The 16195-nt window shown below is 33.3% G+C and overlaps 1 protein-coding gene across 3 annotated transcripts in view; it reads right to left on the reverse strand.

Annotated features, from left to right (window-relative positions):
* TTK (TTK protein kinase) overlaps positions 1-16195 on the reverse strand; it is a 68141-nt gene that overhangs the window by 2974 nt on the left and 48972 nt on the right. For all 3 annotated transcript variants that reach the window (XM_074333224.1, XM_019729569.3, XM_088795595.1), the window contains 8 exons: positions 12899-13032; positions 11417-11543; positions 8682-8774; positions 4686-4843; positions 3881-4032; positions 2669-2793; positions 1578-1658; positions 313-489 (listed from right to left, as the gene is read on the reverse strand). In XM_074333224.1, the coding sequence (XP_074189325.1) occupies positions 313-489; positions 1578-1658; positions 2669-2793; positions 3881-4032; positions 4686-4843; positions 8682-8774; positions 11417-11543; positions 12899-13032 (1047 nt within the window). The remainder of the gene's footprint in view (positions 1-312; positions 490-1577; positions 1659-2668; positions 2794-3880; positions 4033-4685; positions 4844-8681; positions 8775-11416; positions 11544-12898; positions 13033-16195) is intronic.

Raw genomic sequence — 16195 nt, forward strand, 5'->3', positions numbered from 1 at the left:
ATATAAGACCTGGTATTATATTAAACTATTATATTATATTATATTATATTATATTATATTATATTATATTATATTATATAAAACCCGGTCTTATAGTATAGCAAAATAAGACCGGGTCTTATATTAATTTTTGCTCCAAAAGATGCATTAGAGCTGATTGTCCAGCTAGGTCTTATTTTCGGGGAAACATGGTATATGTAGATTTTCAACTACATGGGGGTAGAATGGGTGCCTCCAACCCCTGAGTTGTTTAAGGGTCAACTACTGTATATGATATACTGTTCTTCTATATCCATATACTATTATTGTTACCTTTAACACATCTTGAAGATCTTTCTCTGGAATATCAGGAAATTCGATTTCATGATTAGGGTCAATTATGGCATGTAATTTAGAAATCTGATTAATTATATGCTGAAATGGTGTTTTCCCATAAGTCATGTAGTACAAAATGCATCCTAAGGACCAAACATCACTTTTCGGGCTTATCTAAATTAAAAAAAAAAAAGGTGGGGGGCGATAATAAGTTGGCATTATTTTAATATAAAATTAAATGTAAGAATATTATACACACACATATATACATACTCTTATATTTAAAACCATAACTAAACCTCAATGAATGTGCAAGTCTTAGATTATGTTTACATGACAAAACATCTTTTTCTAGTTTTTATTATATTTGGTGTTTTTTATCACAATATGAGCGTCACTTTAAATCTTTCAACAAACTCATAATTAAAACATTTAAACTAAAACAAAATACTACATTCTTGTCAGCTTGTGAAAATACAAAACTAAAATACATAACTGCAAGTTTTAAATTTACTTGTCTTCTCCAAAGTTAGTATATTACAATAAATTTATATAAATTTATAGTATAAGAATGCATAGGTTTCTTTAGAGGTTCTTTAAGTTGAGCTCTCCTAAACCCAAGATAAGTTGAGCTCTCCTAAACCCAAGAACACAAACTATAGAGCTAGGCTGAGCTGGGCATGAATCTTGGCCTCATCACTAGATGGTAATTCTGCGCATCTGTCTCCTCACCTCTAAAATAAAATAATAAAAGTACGTTATTATGGGCATGAGAAGTGGGAAAGTGCCAGTGGCAGGCCAAGAAAAATTATATACTAGAGTTGTACTTGGAAATACAGAATTCACAAATGAATAAATGGTAAGAAATAAAATGTGGGAATTACAGAGGAAACAAAAAAGACTTCAAAAGTTAGTTATCAATTCAGTGTTATTTAAGGGGTCCAAATCAGAGCTAATTTAGTCTTACCTTTTTTCTTTAATTTTAAAACTCAAAAAGTATCCGTGGTGCATTTCGTGTAGGAGCACACTGTAAGGTATCACCATATTAAAAGCATAATATTAAAGAACAATCTCAAGTCAAAAAAGAAGAGTGAAATTAAATCCCATGACAATCTACTTAAAAAGGCAAAGTCTCTGTAATGGCCTAAAAAGTTTTAGTTTAGAACTTGAAATAACTTTCAGTTATCTGTTAAGTTTATTCAGAGACTAGACCATTCCCTATTGATGCCAGATAAATGGGATGTAAATAACCTTTATAGTACCTTTGATTTGGATTTTCCATTCTCTCTTGAGGACGACATATCTTTGATTGCTTCTGGTGGCATATAATTAACTGTACCAACCTATTTGCCAAATCACAGAAAACACAAATCAATGAAAATACTACATTCTGCTTTAGATTTTTGAAAACACGAATGCCAGCCAGATTCTTAGAAACTTGGGTAATTACAGATTTCAGTAATATGTCTAAAACACTCAAACAACCGACAACAATAATAAAACATATATTTCTTCACAACTACAGTGAAATAAATTGGGTTCATAATCAGCAAATTGACTCCTTTCAGAATGCTGCGCTTTTTCTGTGATTATCACGGGCAACTACCATAAAACTGTCCAGGATAAAATTATATCAATGGTCATAAACTTTGAAGAAATTGATCAGTCACTTATTTCTATGCTGGAATAGACTCAGAATGCTTTTTAAAAATTCAACCAAACAACAGTCTAGTTTTTCTCCAAGTACTTCCTGGGCCCATGTCCATACTGAGATGGGATAGATATCTAAATCTTATGCAAGAGTTTTCATGGTAGGATTATGCAAACCTTATGTAATGCATTCATTTTATTCTAAAATGCAGTTGAGTACAATATTTATTATGGTTTTTTGAATATGAAGGCCCGCTTAAATATTTTTTTCAAATATAAGTGATAGAAAAAGCTTTACTTCTCTAGAAGAATGAAATACTCTTACCTCATGGACAATACAAAACATATAACAGCAATTCCCTCTTTGGTTGCTGTTAGGAAACCGAGATCAAGTTTTGGGTGAATGTTACATCAAAACCAAGATGATTTTCAAGATAGGTATGTATTACTGCTTCTCTATTTCAACTATTAAAAAATCATTCAAAATTGCTGGATATATTTCTACCAGATCTTGACTTTCCACACAAAATTGTATTAATCATGGTTTTGATCTGATTTTATAGTTATATCTATTCTTACAAAAAGGCTTCAAGTTCTTTGAAGAATGAGGTAGATAAAAATAAAATCCCCATTAGCAAATACTTCATAGGCGAAAAGGAATTAAACGCTACTGAGTGGTAACCAACCATTCACTAAGTCTTACCTGAGAGTCTTTAACAATACTTGTTGTATCTGGTTGCATTTGATTTGCGATCCCAAAATCAATTAGCTTTAGCATTCCATCAACTATCAGAAAGTTAGCGGGTTTTAGATCACTGTGAACAATGCCTTCAAAATAAAAATCCATTATTAGACAACGTCAAACATTCTAAGTACAAAAAATTTCACAATCTACCAGCTGAATTGATTCCTTTAAGTCAGATTAAATATTCATTTTTAATATATCCTACAAACATATAGCACCTGCTATGTGCCAGACACTATTCCAAGTTTGTTGCTTGTATTGAATCATTTAATCCTCACATCAATGCTAAGGTTAAGTACTATTATTATCCCCATTTTTAGGTAAGGAAACTAAGGCAAAGAGTTTAAGTCATCTGTTCAATATCACAGGGCCTAAGTGACAGTGACAGTGCCATGAGTTGGACCCAGACAGCTGGCCGCAGAGTTTATACTTAGCTACTGTGATTCACAGGCCACTAGAAAGCATTGTAAATTATACTGCCAGATGGTGAGACCCTTGTGCTCCTGATACCTCCATCCCTATAGCCTTATTTTGGTCACCAGTGAACCTATAGGGAGACATGAGAAGACAAATTACAATTAGGTTGATGCAAAAGTAATTGTGGTTTAAAAGGTTAAAAATTGCAAAAACCACAATTATTTTTGCATCAACCTAATATTTAGGTTAACAGTTATTTTTAAAAAGGGTATTGTAAAGGCAGAGAAGCCCTAAAAAGAACCAAGTGCAAGTGAAGTAAAAATCTAATTCAAAAATAAGGTTAACAGTTATAAAAAATAAAACAAAAACCAATTCCCACAGAAGGCACACAATACAAAATGACTACAAAGAGTGAAATAAGTATCTCAGATTTTTAGGATGCCTGAACCGCAGTCTCAGATCTGCTATAATCCAAGTATTTGGAGACATAGGATTATGACTATGTTAATACTGATAAGGATAAATTTTGCATTGACAGATTAATGAATGTGGGACTTGAGTTCATGCCCTATATTCTTTGGTTTAACAGTGTTTTAAAGAAATGGTCCCTTCATCTTTAAATAAGCCCAAAAGTTTAATTTATCTAGTCTAAAGGTGCCAATAAACAATACCTTAAAATTATAGGTGTATTTCTCTAAGATAACACTATTAATGAATATTTTAACTTTACATAATTAAGAGATTTTAAAATACCATGTTGATGAATTGTATGAACTGCCTCCAACATATTTTTCCAGTAACTCTTGCGTTCCCATGGATTAATGGATTTTTTCTTCTTAAGCCAACTATTAAGATCAATATTTCCACACTCCATTACCATGTAGATGTACTGGTCTGTGATTTCACTGCCATTCAAAACAAATACAAACAATGAAACAATAAATGGTTAGGTCACAAGGTATTTATTAAGATTTACAAGGTATTTATCTGAAGAAGTACTGAATTTTGCCGTGTATAATGTGCACCCATATTTTTGCCCCAAACTTTCAGGGAAAAGCTATCCTTCCGTTTAATTTTTTAATTCAAATTTTTATTTGTTTACATTTAGGTATTTGCTTTTTGTATTATAAAGGACTTTTAGCATTTATTTTTTAACATATTATATAGTATAAGAAATTTTATGTAACAAATATTTACAAAACACAAGAACAGATACAAGGTACAAGAAATTTTAGGTACTGGTAACAAATTTATGATATTTACACATCATAGAAGGCCAAGAGCTCTTCGCCATTCCAAGTTCATTGTAAGTTCAATAAAACTGATTATCGTATTCCAGGGTATTATTTTGCATACAGATATCGTTATTGATTTCTAGAATTATACTTTTAACTCATAAGCTTAAATAAAAGAATTAAAAACATCTATATAGATACAGAATTAGTACTACCCATGTATAATGCACATCCTTATTTTTTCCTCACCAATTTGGGCCAAAAAAGTGCACATTATACATGGCAAAATGCGGTACTTTTTAAACTAAAAAAAAGTTTCTTACTAATCATAAAGTCGAATGATCTTATCACTGTGTTGTTGTAGTTTATTCAAATAAGCAATTTCATTCCGGTAACTATCAATTGTTTGGTTATCTGCATCTTCTAAATTCACATACTTTATAGCATATATCTGTTTCTTTTCATTCAACACCTGAAATACCTATATAGTAGAACAAAGAGAAAAGTTTAGAATGTACTAACACAAAACTAAATTTATTAGACAGGTTAAGGAACACTGATATGAATAATTAAAAGTGTCTGTGCTTATTTTGAGTATAGAAGGAAAAAAAAATGTTAGAAGAGTAATGGTCCATTCTCAACTACCTATGACAATGGGCACTCAGTAACTCAAAAGCATAGACTCTAAAAAGTCTCTATATTAACATATTAGAGAGGTAACATAAATTTCATATATGATATGTTCATAACACTGTTGGCTATTTTACCTAGCGAAATAAAGAAAAAGACAAGCAGAAACGTTAAGGAAGGCAAAAGGCTGTAATAGTCAATTCATTTCACAGATAATGTTAGTGTTTTCTCCATCGTGCCTGGAATAGACAATGTCATGCATGTGGTAGAGAATATTTAAAAATATGCACTAATTGTAAGCTATCATTATTCAGTTGTGAAAAGCAAATTAGGTCTAATTTTCAAAGTCAACTAACTTTACAGGAACAAGATCCTGTAAGCACGTTTAGGATCTCTGACGTCCCGGTCAAATTGCTCTGGCTATAATGACAATCAACTTCTAAGCAATACTGGAAGGGCAGATGATTCATTTGGAAAAGTAGAAAACTGCTAATGTTTCTAACCATCAGCAAACATGCAAAGGTTTCTAAAATGAAAGAATTAAAACACAAAAATGCCAGTATAAGCAAAGAAAATTGTATTCATTTGTCCCCCTTGACATGTTGAAGTAAATATCATTTATTTAAAAGCCATTTAACGTTGACTACCCAGCAGATAGTGGAAAAGAATAAGAAAAGAGCTAAAGTGTATATAAGGTTCATGCATTACAATCGAACTAACAAAGAGCATCCAATAGGCAGTCAGGTAGTTTAGTTACTTTAAACTTTTTAAACACAAAATTCTAACAAAGTATTACTGGATTTACTTGCACACACAGCAAATTACAGGGGGAGGGGCATAAAACAGTGATAGGGCAAGAGTCAGCAGAAAATGGCAAGGAAAGAGATAAAAGAAATTTTAAAACAGCATAAAGCCATTTCGTATAAGGTAAACAGCTTTACAAATATCAGAGAATGGACATATCTACAATTCTGTTATAACACAACAAATATGTTGTTAGTAGTACCTACAACACAGGTTTGGAAGGATAACAGGGATGATGTGTTTGGAGTGTAGCAAATGTTAGCTGCCACCCTTAAAAACAATTAGGGCAGAATAAAGTGGACATTTAAAAACATATTAAAGTTGTCAGGTATATCAGAAGATTTCCAGGATATTAAACCTATGTAATAAGATCTCAAAAATTTTGAGCAAATGAAAACTTTTAAATCAACGTTTTGCATATGTGTGCTTTTACTTCTCTATTGTCCCTGCTCTGGCAAAACTCTTGCCATAACTGATGAGCTGGGTTAGGTAGCCCTTATTTCCATTTCAGAGCTAGTGTCAGTTATAATTTTTCAATTTTGTGGAACGCTAATGAAAGAACTATTAAGGCCAGTGTCTTGAACATGCCTATTAGACCCATGACCTTTCGAAATGCTCTTAATATAGTATAAGTTGGTCACTGTCTAAACTCTAGAATAGAAAGAGCATAAACAGTGTTAGTTTTATAAAGCATGTTTTTTCCCAGGCATGTTAATTTTGCCAACTCCATCATAATAATTAAATAACAATAATTGAAACACACTAAGAAAATATGGGCCTGTCTTGGCTTTATCACTTGACTCTTGACTTAAGTAAGCTTATATCTTCATTATACTCCAAGGGAAAAATGTTTGAACACTGTTAAGATTCTTCTATATCCTCTGAAAACATGCTACTAAATAAATATTTTACTTTGACTATTAAAATATAGCTAAATAACTAATAAGTAATAAATATTAACCAAAGAATTTCTGTTAAAGTAACAAAATCAGGTAATTTAAATATATTGGTAAAAATCAATTGTATTATCCCTTTATTTCCATGCCTGAAACTTGAGTCGAGGGAAAGACTAATGGAAATACATATAGAAAAGAAACTAATATTATTAAACAATTGCTACTTATGGTTATATACGTACCTTATTTATAATAAGTTAAAATTATATAAAGCCAACATGCTTTATTTCATAATCTCATCCTTAACAACTTATCATAGCAAAACAGCTGAGGGGAAACAGTTCATTTAACAAATACTTCAGTTTATCTTAAGTTCTAGATAACAGAGCAAACATCACTGAGCAAATTAGACAAACTTCTCTATGTTGATGGAACCCACATTTAAGTGAGGGAGACCCAAACAGCAAACCAAGTAAGGAAATTACAGAGCATGTTAGATGAGCTACAGAAAAAAATAAAGCAGGAAAGGGGAACGGAGTTCATCAGCAATTGGAGGCGAAAACTGTGGTTTTAAAGCGTGTGATCAAGGAAGATCTGACTAAGACACATGAGCAAAGTGGTGAGCATATCTGGAGGAAAATGGACTCTTGTGTTCAAATAGATCAGGAGAGCAAGTACTGTGTCAATGAGACTAGTTAGAAGGTTATTGTAATAAACCAGGTGACAATATTATATTATCACTTGGACCAAAGCGATAATAGTGGAGGTGGAGAGAAATAGTCAGATTCTGGATATACTTTGAGGTAAAACCAACAAGATTTGTTGATTGGCTGGACATACGTGTGACAGTAAGTAGAGTCAGTGATGACTCCAGATTTTTGGCCTAGCAATTGGAAGAAGGGAGTTGCCATTTACTGAAATGGGAAAGACTGTGAAGCAAGAGATATCTTTGGAACATATTAAGTTTTAAATGTCTAATAGATGCCCAAGAAGAGATGCTGAGCAGTAAAAGTCGATATAAAAGTCTGGAATTCAGGTAAAGGCCTGAGCTGGAACTCTAAGTTTGGGAAGTATCAGCATATACCTAGTATTTAAAACCATGAAGCTGGATACGAACAGCAAAGGAGTGAGTGAGTTTATAGAGAGAAGAGGTCGAGGACTGAGTCCTAGGGCATTGCCCCACTGAGATAGAGGAAGACTGAAAAGGAACGGCCAGTTGCAGAGGAGGAAAACTGAGAAGCGCCAAATGGGGGAGAAATAAATTCAATGAGAAAAGAATAATCAACTATCCCAAATGCCAAGTAACCCAAAATCAAAGCTAAGAACTAAATTTGGCAACAATGTGGAGCCTATTGGTGATCTTGATAACAATTATTCTGGTGAGTGATGAAGGTAAAAATCTGACTTAAGTGGATTTAAGAGAATAGAATGAGAAGAACTGAAAATAGTAAGTTTAGGCAACTCTTTTGAGATGCCTTCCATCCAGAGAATTAGAACCATATAAATTCAGAACGCAGATAAACTTAGGAAATGATCTATTCTATTTCCAGAAACGCATTTGTTACTAAAGTCTGTTTTTGAAATGAAAAACTCAAATCAAAACAAAATCTATTAGTCAAAAACCTTGCTGAATCATCCAAAGCATATTAGCTATTTACATCCTGGTCTTGACTGACTTTTAGAAAGATTCTTTTGTGATAACACACAGCTGTCATTTGCCGCCCAAGTCAGTGTTAATGTTATTTCAAGAAGAATTTTGGAAATATAGGACACTGGAGGGAAGAGAAGCGAATTAGAATTAAGAAACGGGTCTAAAGAGATACGTCATTTGTTGGGGGTAGGAAATGGGAGCAGGGCATGAAAGGGATTTTTTGGTTCAAGGGCAATATGGGTCCCTAGAAGTTAAGAAACAGAGAGACTGAAAAGGTGAAAAAGACAAAGAAAGTTTTAAATAGTTTTATTTGTTTCTTAAATATTTAAAACACTTACCTTACTTGAACCTCCACTTCCTATCTGCTTCAAAATGGAATAAATTCTTCCTTTAACTGAAATGCATTCGTTTGTTGAAGAGGATGCTGAAATCTAAATAATTAAGACATACAGAGTCAAAGGTTCAAAGAACATGCCAGAGAAACTAGCTTGCATTTAATATAGTGAAATGACTCCAATTTTGAAATTATCTTAACTCTTAAGTAATTAGGTATTAGTCACAATTACTTTAAAAAAGGAATTTACATACTTTAGCTAAAGAAATACACTTATTAAATTAATATACAAACTTCCAAGGTCTAATTTGCCACTTACATAGAAGGTTTAAGGGGGAAAAAAAATCACTTAATGTTCAACACACAAACTCATAAGCTATCATTTTCCACCTTTCTTATCTATTCTTTTTTCTTACATAAACCTCTACTTTCTTACATACTCGTACATACATACATATACATACATGCATACGTACAAAAACACACAATTTTTCTCATGTAGCATTACCTTCTAAAGGAAGCAGTGTGCTAAGGTGCTAAGAGTTTCAAGTCAATTTGACAAATGCAAATTTTATCAATGCCCATTTTTGCTGGGTGATGTTCAGCAAGTCACTTAACGTGAACTTCAGCATTTTCCTCAGCAAACTTACAACTGATCTATGCAACGTGCTCCTTCCTCCCTTGTACTAGAGCTCTCTGTGGACCTATACACGCTTTGAACAGATGGCGTGGTACGAGAAGAGTTATTCTGAACTGACAAGGAAGCTGAAGACACAAAGAGCACCTCATTAGGTGATTAACCAAGTTGGAACAAGGTCTGAATAAATCTCAGTTTAACTAAGTCCAGCTTTAGATTGCAAATGGCAAAAGCTTTCCTTCTACATACTATACGAGATAAGGATTCTAATGTCTTTAACCTCTAGGTTTGAAAGGCACTGTTGAGTCATGACATACATTTTCTGTAAGAAAGTATTAGGCTTTGAAATATATACCTGTTAGCTTTCATTAAGTTGTAATTTCATCAAGATTCTTCACTGCCCACCCTCTTTGGAACCTCCTCTCCTACTTAAACTGTAAATTTCTGAGAGAGAAGAAAGCAGTTGCATTTCCTTTCCCCCTAACTGCTGACAGTTTTTAGAATAAAGTAACTCTGACTTACTTCTGATTAAATATCAATGTGAAGTTCAGTTTCCTACACAGGACCCATATTCCCCTTAGTCCATCCTCCCCAGTCACCAGAGTAACTTTCAAAATGCAAAAAAGTTCACTACCCTGTTTTAACTAGTTCCACAGCTTCCCATCCCTCTTGGGGTAAAAGTTAAAGGGCCCCTGAAGGACCCTAAGGATCACCCCAGTCCCTTCCTGACCTCGAGCCACACCTGGCTTCTTTTCAGTTTCCTCTTGACACTGACCTGTTCTGCAATCCTCCTAGCCCCTTCACGTAGTCATGTTTCACCTGACTTCTAGATTTCAACTTAAACAGGGCCTGACTTAAGTAATAGCTCAATAAGTGTGTTGTGAAACAATGTATAAGCAAACCTGGTCATCTTTCTCTTTCTCCTTTGTAATTTACTATTTGCTTCAACCCTCAAAACACTATTACCTCTTTCCATAGTTAGTATAATCTATTGTCAGCTAACTTTTTTTTGTTCCATTATTTTTTTAAATTGTGGTTAAGTTATACATAACATGAAATTTACAATTTTAACCATGTTTAAGTGTACAATTCAGTGGTATTAAGTCCGTTCACATTGTTGTGCAACGATTACCACCAACCATATCAGAACTTTCAATCATCTTATATTGAAACTCTACATCCATTAAACAATAACTCCCCATTCCTTCCTCCCTCTAGGTTATCTAGTAGATAACCATTATTCTACTTTCTGTCAGCTAATTTTCTTGTCTCTTGATTTGTACAATAACTTGTGGGGTTTTTTTCTTGCTGTTTTATTATTTAAATAACAATTGCTGCTAACTTATTATTTACAAAGTACCAGGCTCTGCCTTAAGAGTTACATATACATTAACTAATTTAATCTTCGCAATCATCCTATGGGAGAGGTAGCTCCTTTATCTCCATTTTATAGATGATGAAATGGGCACAGAGAGTTTAAGTAACTTGCAAAAGGTCATGCAGCTGGTAAGTAGTGAGGCCAAGATTCATAAGATTCATGGCCAGGCAATCTCTCTTCAAAGCCCATACTTTCTACTAGTATTAAGCTGCCTCTTAGTCAGTCATTAGAAACTAATTTTAGTATTGAGGTCAGGAGAGTGTCTAAATTAATTTCTCTCCAGATGGCAATGCAATCTTCCCACCAGCAAAAAAATTTTATCTTATTTTATAATAATGACAATATATTCTAGTAACATCTCATATTGCTATTCTGATATTCCTGAAAATTTATATTTATCAGCCAATGAAATGAGGCTGTTCACTAACAGATGGCTTAATTAGTTTAATGAAATAAAAAGTAACCTAGATTACAAGAGAAATTTTATCTAGCTATTCAAACTGGATACTTTGGCCTAGTTAATGAAAAAAAAAACTGCACTAGCTTCTTCAATAACTAACCTCTCCAAGTCAAGAGGCACTCTTATCAGAAGAGTTTTGCTTACTGGGACTAAGAATAGACAAGTTCTTACGACTTTTCCTAACAACTAGAACCTGTAAAAACAAAATCTTTGAAATTGGTCATACCTTAACATATACCGTCATATATAAAGCTTTTATCAAACCTGTAAATTTTGAAGTGGAGTAACAGGTATTTGCTGCTGTCGCTGCTGGAAATAGGCAGGTTGGCTAAAAGGTGTTGACAACTGACAAGGAGGTGGAAAGTCATTCTTTACAACTGGAGTTCTAAAACTAGGAAAGATATTTTTTAATTTAAAACATTAAAAATTTAAAAACAAGATTCTGACTCAGTTTTTATGTGATTTTAAAAGGTGGATAGAAGCTTAAACGTGTTACATCAAATAGAATCCAAGACAGTTTTCATAATATAGCTGGACAATTTATTCTAGCTACACCATCGCAAGAAATTTTATTTTGGGGAAATTCTTTCTGAAAGTAATTTTTTTGTCCCCAAATATTCTTATTGCAAAATAAATAAGATGGCATTTAAAATATGGACTTGGAGCTATTTTATAAGAATTTAGCCAAGGCAAACATCAGCCTATGGATAATCATAGATTTTTAAGAATGCTTTCTAACAATAATGACCTATGGTATCCTGCTGGAAAGATGCAGAAGCCAATTACATCAGAGGAATTTAGGCTTTGAGTTTAAAGATGTTCAGTTCACATTTATGCTTTGCTTGTCTTATTCACTATTGTATCCTCAGTACTTAGAATGGTGCTTGGCACAAAGGAGTTCCACAAATATTTGTTGACCAAAGATAATCTAATTTCACAATAAATAACTACATTAACTATTGCCATTAGCAATCATTCTTTAAAGTATTCTAAGTATAATAAAACGAGGTAATATATAGCAAAATTGTATTAAATAGGTAGGAGACTAGGTTATAATACTTCTAAGGCCAGTTCTAATTAACATCAAAGATTACACCATAAAAATGAAAAGCAAAAATCATCATGAATTTAAGTTATCCTCTAACACATTAAAAAAATACTAAAAATATAGCCACTGGTTAAAGAATATGATGTATCATCCTTTATTTCCTTTCTTTGAATATCTTTAATTTGCTTTTGCAATATCCCGTTTCCTATCAATCAGCAGTGACCATCCAATTTTTTCACTCATCCTTCCTTCCCATCTATTTGTCTGATACCTCTGAACACCCCCAGAACTATGTGACCTATACAACCAACCTCTTTCAGAAACTATCACATTCCAATTAACACCTCCTTTGATATAAAATGTATCCACACTTTAACTGTTGTAAGAATGTAACTATAACATGTTTCTCATTTACAGAGATATCCATGTGGCAATGCATGATTATCAAGAAGTTTTGCATACTTAAAGTATTTCTAAGTTGTAGGTATAGATTACAATATGACAGAGACTTTCACAACAATCCTTACAAACATATGATAGCCAACTTCCCCTCACCTTTTACAGATGAAAAAAACTGATGCTGAGAAAAATATGAATTCAAAAAGGCTTTAATGTAACAGCAAGATTCAACTCCAGATCTATTTGGCCCTAAAGACCATGTTATTTCTATTACACCAAGTAAAGAGCCAAAAAATTACCAGCTCATGTAATCTTCTACGGCCCTGCTGCTGGGTGTCTTACAAGCAGATTTTCGGTCAATCCATTTAGGTACTGATAATGGCGGTGACTGCTTTGAAACTGAAGAGGCAGGTTGCTCAAAAGTGGTTTGTTTCTGTTTAACCAAAATAAAAAACATCACTTCTAAGAAAATAATACAAATATAAAATACAAAAGCATGCTAAAATATGTAGATATACGTATTCCAGACTTTAAATAACTTTTTAATACAGCTCTTTCACTCTAAGTTCTAAAGCCTGTTATATTCTGCTCCAAGGGATCAGAAGAGGGAAAGCACAGTACTTAACAAAACAGGATCTAATGTCCTCTCCCATCAGGTCTCTTATAACCAGTATTGAACTTTCAGAATCTAAGTTAAGTGCCCTGTGCTTCTAAAAGCTAGACTTTCTTTAATCAATAAAATCACATTTCCCACTTATATATTTGAGGGGAAATGGATAAATATTAATTATTTAGCAAAATTTGGAATAGCAAATACCTATCTAGTGTTCTTCTCCCTTGTAAGAGACATAGAGCTTGTATAATAGAATTTATTTCATACAAATCCCAAAACAAAGATGAATGAACATCTTCTACAGCAGGGATGGGCAAATTATAGCCTGCAGGCTGAATCTGGCCTGCCACCTGTTTTTGTAAATAAAGTTTTATTGGAACACAGCTATGCCCACTTATTTCGTATTGTCTATTGCTGTTTTCATGCTATAATGGCAGAGGTGAGTAACTGCAACAGCGACCCTCTGGCCTGCAAAGCCTACAAACCTTTTGCAGAAAAGTTTGCCAACTCCTATTCTACAGCATCTCAACCAAATAGAGAACCAGATTTTGTTTGAACACTATTAGTAACTGAGCACTCACTACTGTCTAAGGAGATTCGCTTCAATTTGGGGACAGCTTTAGTTCTTAGAAAGGATTCACAAGTGTTTAGATTAAATCAGTTTCTCTATTAGAATTTTAATCCACTGGTCCACATTATGCTCTTGAAAACCACAACGGATCAATCTCTTCTACTTTCTACATTTCCATCCTTTAAGTTTCTAAAGATAGCTAGGTAGCCACTATCTCTTTTCCTGGATAAATTTTCCATTTCATTTAAGGGTTCCTCATATATATATTTGGATTAGTGGTCAGGATGGTACTGAAAAACTGTTGTAGTAAGATTATTAAGCAAGGAAAGTGAAAATATTGTAGTCACTGAGTGGAATGTTTGCATTTGAGATATTGGAGATCAGAATTGAGGATATACAAGTAGGAATGGGTAGCTAAGGTGAAATCAAGGAAATGATCACTAAGGAGGAAAAAGTTGTGAATTTGGATGCTAGATATAGGACTAGTGATATATGTATAGGGTTATAGAAACCAACGAAAAGAAAGATAAGTTGTTGAGTTGAAGTAGATAGCAGTGAAGCAAGTAGGTATCTTGAAGCAATGATGGGGAGTCACGAGGATGTTCAGAGATGACAGCAAAGAACAAGGACCAGAATGGTATATCCACAAGCCAGAAGCCTCAAAAAGGCAGGCTTTTGCAAGAGAATGGTCTGGACATAGCAACGGGAAACACAGCTGTAAGGTAAGTGAGATGTGAGACAAAGACAAACTCCACTTGAGAGGGCTGCTGGAGAAGCAGTAACCCCCAAGAAACCACCTAATTTATTTTTCTTTCTTTCCTAAGTATACTTATCAGTGGTTTTTAATATACTCACAAGAGTGTGCAATTATCACCACTATTTAATTATAAACCATTTTCATCATCCTAAGAAACTCCATATCCATTAGCATTCACGCCCATTCTCCACTCCTCCCAGTCTTAGTGGCAACCCCTAATCTACCTTCTATCTGTATGGATTTGCCTATTCTGGACATTTCTTATAAAAGGAATCATACAATATGTGGCCTTTTGTGACAGGCTTCTTACACTTAGCATGTTTTCAAGGTTCATCCATGTTATAGCATTTATCAGTACTTCATTACTTGTATTACGAATAAAATGAAATAATAAGAGTACCATATTGTGTTTATTAACTTTTTAGTTGATGAATATTTGGGTTATTTCCACTTTTGACAACTATGTATAAAGCTGCTATGAACAATCATGTACAAGTTTTTCTGTGGATATATATTTTCTTGAATATATACCGTACCTAGCAGTGGAATTGCTGGATCATATAGTAGCTCTATGTGTAACCTTTTGAGGAACTGCCATACCATTTTCCAAGTGACTGCACCATTTTTCATTCTCACAAGCGGTATAAGAGAGTTCTATATGTTTACCAACACTTGTTATTGTCTCTTTTTAATTAACCGTCTTAGTGGGTATGGAATACTACCTCATTGTGGTTTTGTCTTGCATTTCTCTAATGATAAATAAATTGTTTTGAGTTCCCTTAACATGTTACTGATTTACAAGTTTCAAAAAGAAAAAAAGAGATGCTGTTTAATATAATCCATGATTCAACCTGTCAAGATTCTTTGCAGCCAACATTTGTTATCCACTTTTTTACTTAGATTGGTGGTTCTCAAAGAGTAATCCAGGGGAAAGTAGGGAGAAGGTCGTCCATAAGATCCTTTCAGGGAATCTGAGAACTTAAAACTATTATTCTAGTTATACTAAGACATTATTTGTCTTTTTAATTTTCATTCTTTCTTGAGTATATACTGGAGTTTTCCTGAGGCTATAAGCCATGGGGTAATAAAATAAATTGAATGCAAAAGCAGATATAAGAAATCCACTCTTCTGGTAAGCTAACCATTAAAGAAATTGTAAAACAATGCCACTTTTCTCACTATTATCATTTTGTTTTGAAAAATACTTATTTTTCAGAGGGAATATAACTTAGCATAATAAAAGCCATATATGACAAGCCCACAGAGAAGATCATACTCAATGGTGAAAAGATGAAAGCTTTTCCTATAGGATCAGTAATAAAATAAGAATGCCCACCCTCGCCACTTCTATTTAAAGCAGGATTGGAAGTCCTAGTCAGAGCAATTAGGTAATAAAAAGAAATAAAAGTCATCCATATTGGAAAAAAAAGTAAAACTGTCACTATTTGCAGGCGACATATTATATATAGAAAAGCCTAAAAACTCCACCTAGACTGCTAGAACTAACAAATTCAGTAAAGTTGCAAAATATAAAATCAATATACAAAAATTTGCTGCATTTCTATACACTAATAATGAATTATCAGAAAAAAATTAACAATTCATTTATGATTTCATCAAATAGAATAAAATACCTAGGAATAAATTTAACCAAG

The sequence above is a fragment of the Rhinolophus sinicus genome, chromosome 2, assembly GCF_057876585.1.
Source record: "Rhinolophus sinicus isolate RSI-liver-muscle chromosome 2, RSI-T2T, whole genome shotgun sequence".
Classification (NCBI taxonomy): domain Eukaryota; kingdom Metazoa; phylum Chordata; class Mammalia; order Chiroptera; family Rhinolophidae; genus Rhinolophus; species Rhinolophus sinicus.